Below are 7,506 nucleotides of genomic sequence, written 5' to 3' on the forward strand. Positions count from 1 at the left end.
TATGAAAGTATTTATAATTAAATAAGTATAAGTGAATGAAACTAGTGATCTTCAGTGCTTTATAAGGTAGTATTATAAATAAAAATATGCACACGGGTCTACATCGTTTTGAGTCGAAAGGTGATCAGAATTAGGAAACTTCAGAGAGGCACAGAAATAGGATTTAGAGCTGAAAAATGGAAGAGGGTTTGTCAGGCTTTTGCATAAAAGCATCAAGTGTTCGTGGTACTAGTACAGGTACCACTAATAATACTAGTGCTGCTGGTACTAAGTGCGGTCGTTGGAACCCTACTACTGAACAAGTCAAAGTTCTGACTGATCTGTTTAGGTCTGGACTCAGAACCCCTAGCACTGATCAGATTCAGAAGATCTCTACTCAGCTCAGCTTTTATGGTAAGATTGAGAGTAAGAACGTCTTTTACTGGTTTCAGAACCATAAAGCTAGGGAAAGACAGAAGCGTCGTAAGGTTTCTATTGATGATCTTGATCACCATCACCATCATCTTCACAAGGATTTCCTCATTCTTCGAGAGGAAATGATTTCATCATCTCCAAAACGTATGTTTTTTTTTTTGAGCGAGCAACACTACTTTCATTATTTTCTTTGCAACCTTTTCATTTTGTTTCGCCATATATGATATTTTCTTGACCTATTTATTGTGTAGAGTAAGGTTAATTTTCTTTTTAAGTTTCATAATTAACTTTGGTTATTTATACAACAGGTTATGCAGAAATATATCATCACCATCACCATTATGATAATGTTTCGGAGCCCGAAAGAGTGATTGAAACACTGCAGCTTTTTCCAATAAATCCATTTGGGGAGTCAGATTCAGAGAAGCTGAGATATGAATGCAAAGAAACAGCATCGTTTCCATACACATTTGAGACAGAGATGAACCATCCACCACTGGATCTGTGCTTAAGTTTTTTCACATCTTAATTAGGCAAACTAAAGAAAAATAAATAAAGAATTAACAACAAAAAAAAATGGGGGGATTGGATAGAAATTTAAAGTTGAAAGTTGTAACTGAAAAAATTAGGGCTAGTAGCAGTAGTAATAGTAGCTAGTGGTAGTAGAAGTATTAATAGATTTTTATTTATTTTGTAATATGATGATATTTAAAATATTGAAATGGTTTTTGAGCGACATTCTCCTCTGCATGCTCAAAAAATATGGTTTTATCTCTCTGTGCTTACTCTGTTGGATTATTCTTGTTTTTGTGAAAGGGTTTGGGAATTGGAATATTGCGCTTTCTCTCATGGGAGATGTCTCCTTGGATTATGAAATATACTAGTACTAGTACTAGTAGAGTTGTACAATTATATATGAGTCAAACCTCGGGTCCGCTTCCATCTTTGAATTTCATGTGCTAATCTGCTATATATAAAAACATTATTAGAGATGATTTTATTGTTTTTAATTTATATGTATATATATATATGGTAAATGAAACTTAATGGCTAATATCATGTGGGAATTCTGTAAACGCAGTTGTTTCCAGTAACTCTTTCCCAACATGTCGACCTCTTCAGATTTAAAAATAAATATCTCAAGCACTAATAATTACATGAAGGTTAATAAAAAATTGATAATGTTGATTGAATAACATATTTTTTATTCTTAATTTAGACCAACATGCTATTTTAATGACTCGATGGGTTAATATAATATATATAATACATAATAGAAGAAAAAAAACTCTTTCCATAGGTTCTTATAAGAACCCTTACTATCATTAACTAATCAATGCGATGGATCTGATGGACTTTGTTTAGACAAAATGTATTCATTAGTCAATGTTGTTTGTTTCTTCTTAAAAGAAATCTCTATCTTTTTCTGTAAGAAATTATGGTGTGGTTTATCCGTAATAATGAAACAATTAATAGATTATGTAATATCATTACCTGCTTATTTGCACAAGATTGCCACATATAATATATAGATATATTGTGTGTGTGTGTAGTAGCTAGAACTAGAAGTCTAGAACCATCATCATCTTCAACTTTGTCATTTTTATATTATTAATAAATTTCATTGCAAATGCTTGCTCTTTCAAGATCTTTGAGTTGTACAGTGTCATTTTCTGGTGGGGTGCAGCTCAAGAGATATTGATCAACATTACTTTGATTAGGGCACAACAACTCTTTGATTACTGTCTTTATTAGTTCCTGAGTGCCTCCGCCATGTTATCATGACAGAAGCCTAATTTTTTTAATGTCAAAAGCAATCTGCTATTGTATCTATCTAGTTGCCCTAGTTACTTCATAAGTCTCCAAGAGATTATAATAAAATCTAGCTTGTCGCTAAGTTTAGGAAAATCCTCATAAATTAATATTTTAATTCATAGAATTTTTTTAGTATCAAGGCTTTTAACCATCGAGACTTTATAAATATATAGTTATAGTTTAGCAGTACCGTACGTGCCAAATTATTATTCTACCAAAGAGCTGAGCAAGACAAGATCACAATATTCTAAAAAATCATATGTACAATAATTGTGAACATATGCTACATCTCTTCATGCTTTTGATCTAAACTAATTCTAACCTGTCTATTATATATAATTAATCTTTTGCATCTTAGTCAGATGCACATCAACATCTATAATTTACTTCATGGTCACCGTTAACGATTCACACGGTACAAATACAAATATATACTGAAACTGAGGTAATCAGCTAAAAAAGTAACACAAATAGGTACCATGTTGAGAAAAATAATGGAGGAAATCTGAAAGACAATATTGTATTAGAGTGTCTAGTATTAAAAAAATCTATGAAAATATTAATATACTATTAAAAATTATGATCACTTTATTTATTGTCCATCAGATTAATTTTTAGATTAAACTCAAATCTTATTGTATTGTATTAGATTAAACAATATAATAGAATTGGATTGGATAATTGATTTCTTATAGTTTTTGTTATGAAATTAGATGATATTGAAAAGATTATTTTTACCACTAAACTATTTCACCCATGATAATTCAGTTTTATGAATATATGTATATATATATATATAAATATATTGTTGATAATTTATTATTTGTGTCATCTCATTTTCTCAAACTTTGCAACTCATTTTATACTTCTCTTATTTTTCATAACTCAATGTAACAATATATATTATATACCACCGACTGTCCCGATCAAGAAACTTACTTCATTTATTTAATTTTGGCAATTAAGCAGTTATATAACAGTACTTCTATGTGATATGATTATTGATTATTGGGATACTATTTTTATAATATATATTGTGTTATTAATAAACGGTGATAACTTTCTGTAAACTAACCAGAAAGTCTTCATTAAACAATTTAACTGTAAAGATGCAAAACATGTTAAACTCTTTGCGATAAGACAGAGAACAGATAACTCAAAGCATAGTTAAGGAAATTGAAAAGATCTGTAGGGGTTTTCTGTGGGGAACTTCAGGGCAGAGAAGCAAGATGCACATCCCTTCTTGGCAAAAGGTCTGTCTCCCTAAAGCCTATGGTGGTCTGGGATTTAGAGATGGTGCTAACTGGAACCGAGCTGTTTTAGCAAAGTATATTTGGGTCTTATCAGATAAACCAGATTTGCTTTGGGTCAAATGAATAATCAATTCCATATACTTGAAAGGAGTCAATATTTGGAACAATGAATTGAAAAGAGACTGTAGCTGGTATTGGAGGAAGCGTTATCGTATCAAGGATCATTTTGGTCTTGCTGCCATATTATGGCAGGTGGTTAACTCCCAGCATCTAACCAGGGACAATCTCAGAAAGAAGCAGATAAAGATGGCTTCAATTTTATATCCGGTTTGTGAGAGCTGTTATGAGAGTCACTCTCATCTGTTTTTTTATTGCAGTCTCTCTACTCGATTGGTAAGGAGCATCTTTAATTGGTTAGGGTTTGTGGCTTGGCCTCTGGAGTTTAATAGCTGGTTGGTGTGGCTGGCTAGAGTCCGAAATGGAGTAAAGTCTGATATTGTTAATATGATTATTGCTGCAGTCATTTACAGTTAATGAAAAAAGAGGAATAGATGCATTTATGATAGTTATTCCTTATCCCATATGAGTCTAGTTCAGAAAGTAAAATTTACAACTAAATATAGGCTATAGCAAGTGTAAAGAAGTCAGATTTCGGTTCAAGACCAAATGTTCATTTGGCATATTCATTGTAATTGGCTGCGGCTGGTTTGCTTTTTTTTATTCGGCAGGTGCCTCTGCTTGAGTTGGGTCTGTGTCTTTAGTTTGTTTGGTTTCTTTGTTCAATGAAGTTCTTCTATTCTTGTTGACCAAAAAAAAAAAAAGAAAAAAAAGACAGAACAGATGTATTATACATATTCGATATCCTCCGTATATAGATGTAGTATGTATTACCACAACACTTTCATCCAAATTAGCTAAAAAAGAAAAAGACAAAGAAAGAGAGACGTGCGACGTGCCAGGGAACCTTTAACTCTCAGTCCTCAAATTACATTTGTTGGCTATTAGAGCCATAATTTAGTATAAATATGGTCTAAGATATACTGGCCAAAGTAAAGAAGAACAAATGGAGTCTCCAAACAAAACATGTTTTCCTTGATTGGGATATGGATTTATTTCACTAAGTTTTGAACAATTGTTATTGCACTAGAGGAGCTTGCATGAAGAAATACTGCATAAAATACTGGTGTTAGTCATTAATTATAATATAGATGCAATAGATTGTAAGCTCAAACCGTTTTATGCTTACCTCGAATGACTTCCCTGATCGTTCATATTCCAGCATACTTAGAGCAACTTCACAACTCTGTGAAACGATTGGCTCGGAATCCATGGAAAATTCCTCAAGAAGTGACACACTTTGATCATCTTAAATTGCATTCAATTAAGCGTGTAAGTTAAAATAAATCATATTCAGAATTATGAATGTAAAAAGCATTAAGTAGAACAGGTGTAACATATACCAGCAATGGAACCAAGTGCTTCAGCGGCTTCATGTCTAACCATTGGGTGCTCATTGACATCCTTAAGTATGTCTGAAAGAGCAGCTGAAGCAACTTTGTTTTGCAGTTGGCCCAACACATAAGCAACCTTAATTTAACAAAAACAATAACCATAGGATTAAAGCATGGAATCACAATAGTTTTGTACAAACCAATATGGGCCTTTTCAGTAACAGCAAAAATATAAATTCTAAATTTAAGCTTAAAAAATATGAATGAGAATAAGACTACTTAAACTAACCTCATGCCGCAGAAGAGCACTCTTTGAACCCAAGGAATCAATTATGGCAGCTACAGCTTCATCACCACCATTATTTCTAAGTGCAAAAAGAGCTGCATACCGCTCATACATGCCCTTTTCTTCATCCAAAAGAACTTCCCTATGAATTAGGATATCCAAGTTAAAAACATAGCAAAGTTGTACCGTGTTAGAGTGATCTAGCAATTACTAACCTAAGCTGATGTACTGACAAACATGAAGTAGCTGCTGCAGCTGGATCAACAGACAGAAAAGGTGACTTTTCAACAGTGGATTTACCACCATCATCCTTCAACTGCTTAATTCGTTGGAGGGCCAGTTCACATGTTTCTCGAACTTCTTGAGCTGGATCTAAGACCAAACTATTCCTCAACAAAGCAACATTACTCTCTAAACCAATTGCACCTATGGCTTCCGCTGCCTGTCCAATAATGTCAAAAACCATCATATTCAAGCAAGAAAACAACAAAATCAACGCTAAATGATACAAGAGGAGACACATAAGAAAAATTAAATTTAATAATTCACCTCGTGACGAACAATGGGATGCAGAGAGAGATCATTTAAAGCTGCTATCAAGGCAGGAACTGCATCAGCATCTTGCATTTGACCCAAAGCAAAAGCAGCCTCGTGTGCCAACAAATTCGAAGAGTCCCTTGTAGCTGTAAGAGTGAACAGATTAAATTGCCGCAAAGGGTCTAAGCCAAAGGATACTTGACAAGATAATTCCACAAATATTGGAAAACATCCATAAATGTAGGTAGTCCAATGGAACTTGCACTTCACTACCATCAAAATAAAAATGAGCGAGGACATGTTATACTCTTTATTATCTTATCTTAAAAGCAATATTTCGTCCGTAGTGATCTTCTATTGCATAACTTAATAAGACACAAAAAATAAATAAATAACAAATAAGCTAATACATTAGATAAGTGTACTATATTAGACGCCAAACAAAAATCGGTATATCATATTCTGTTTGCTATTTCCTCTCCACATTCTCAACTCTCATTATCTCCCGTGGTGTTCTCATCCTTCTTCTCGCATGACTCTCTCCCCTCATTCTCTGTCAAATTTAACCCAATTTGTTAGCATCCCATAACTGTGAATCATTATATTGTGTTATTACACTTTATGAAGATGACCAAGCTGAGCAGCTGCCTTTCAATTGCAGAATTAGTCTAATATCTAAACATAAATTTGTACTTATTTCTAATGAGTAATCTTACCGAACTTTTTTTTTATAATAAGAATTTACATGATTCATAAAATTTAGAAACACAAACACGGACCATCTTATTGAGATGCTCCATATATAAGTCTTGGGTTTATATTTGAAGATTAAAAGACCCAAACTTGTGAGTAACTTAACGAAAATTTATCCATCTAAATTCACCAAAAGATAGTAAAACTTAGAAATACTAGAGCCTGAATTGAAACCGAGAAGATGGAGACAGAGAAAGGTAAGAACCAACCGAGTATGAGGGCATTTCGGGGACCGGAACCTTTGAGGTTGCGAAGAGAGAAAAGAGCTCTGAACCGCTCCGAGATGGGCTGAGTCGGGTCAAGTAATCGATTGCAGAGAAATTTCTCCATCTCTGGTGAAGACCGGAAAGTGGCGTTGTGGTTCAGAGAGTCCATTAAGTCTTATCAGCTTAGGGCTTTGGTTTGGCTTAAGGGAGAATTGAACTCACTGGCTCCTATGGGTCGCGCCGTTCAAAACCACCCTCTTGCCGCGTACAACCGCAGATCAATGATAGTTTACTCACTGACGGCTTTGTTATACATGACCGTGAAAGAAGAAGAACCTCCGTTTCAAGTCCAAACCCCTACACAATAGATACTTTGCGTTTTTTTTAATGAATTATTCAATTAAAAAAATAGAAAAATCATTTTATATAATATTAAAATTTATATAATTTTTGGAATGATTATAAATATTTTAAAAAACATAAAAATATATTTTTTAAAATATCTTATAAATTTTTAAGAAAATATTTTGTTTTCACAAATCCAAGAAAAACTATTTGCAAAATTGATATTTTATGTAATAGTTTATTTAAGAGTTTTGCACCAAAAATATCCAATGTCTTTACATTGTTCTCTTTTTATACCCATTTTTTATTTTACTTTGAATATACTCAAACTCACTAAATCACTAAAGACGTTTCTCCATAAGTATTCATCCATTAACACTACAGACAGTACGTTGCCTAATATAAATAATGTGTCCTGTCATTCTCATATCAATGTCACATAATTA

General features: G+C 33.1%; 2 protein-coding genes across 2 annotated transcripts; one reads left to right on the top strand and one right to left on the bottom strand.

Annotated features, from left to right (window-relative positions):
- Window positions 1-1,150, top strand: LOC133794005 (WUSCHEL-related homeobox 5). The gene is made up of 2 exons (XM_062231198.1): window positions 1-558; window positions 723-1,150. The coding sequence occupies exons 1-2, from the start codon at window positions 177-179 to the stop codon at window positions 941-943; spliced, it is 603 nt and encodes a 200-aa protein (XP_062087182.1). The 5' UTR covers window positions 1-176; the 3' UTR covers window positions 944-1,150.
- A 3,162-nt stretch (window positions 1,151-4,312) lies between these two features.
- Window positions 4,313-7,091, bottom strand: LOC133798309 (deoxyhypusine hydroxylase). Its single transcript, XM_062236546.1, has 7 exons — window positions 6,719-7,091; window positions 5,769-5,902; window positions 5,435-5,661; window positions 5,223-5,361; window positions 4,943-5,069; window positions 4,729-4,847; window positions 4,313-4,650 (listed from the first exon to the last, which is right to left on the bottom strand). The coding sequence occupies exons 1-7, from the start codon at window positions 6,882-6,884 to the stop codon at window positions 4,618-4,620; spliced, it is 945 nt and encodes a 314-aa protein (XP_062092530.1). The 5' UTR covers window positions 6,885-7,091; the 3' UTR covers window positions 4,313-4,617.
- Between the last annotated feature and the right edge of the window lie 415 nt (window positions 7,092-7,506).

This window comes from Humulus lupulus, chromosome 8 (assembly GCF_963169125.1).
Source record: "Humulus lupulus chromosome 8, drHumLupu1.1, whole genome shotgun sequence".
Classification (NCBI taxonomy): Eukaryota; Viridiplantae; Streptophyta; class Magnoliopsida; order Rosales; family Cannabaceae; genus Humulus; species Humulus lupulus.

Bases quoted from the DNA above. Each gene is read 5' to 3' on its own strand.
- LOC133794005 (XM_062231198.1), top strand. From the start codon at position 177: ATGGAAGAGGGTTTGTCAGGCTTTTGCATAAAAGCATCAAGTGTTCGT. The intron at 559-722 runs GTATGTTTTTTT...TTTATACAACAG, and splicing joins GATTTCATCATCTCCAAAAC to GTTATGCAGAAATATATCAT.
- LOC133798309 (XM_062236546.1), bottom strand. From the start codon at position 6,884: ATGGACTCTCTGAACCACAACGCCACTTTCCGGTCTTCACCAGAGATG. The intron at 5,362-5,434 runs GTTAGTAATTGC...CCTAATTCATAG, and splicing joins TTGTCAGTACATCAGCTTAG to GGAAGTTCTTTTGGATGAAG. The intron at 5,070-5,222 runs GTTAGTTTAAGT...TGTTAAATTAAG, and splicing joins GTGCTCTTCTGCGGCATGAG to GTTGCTTATGTGTTGGGCCA.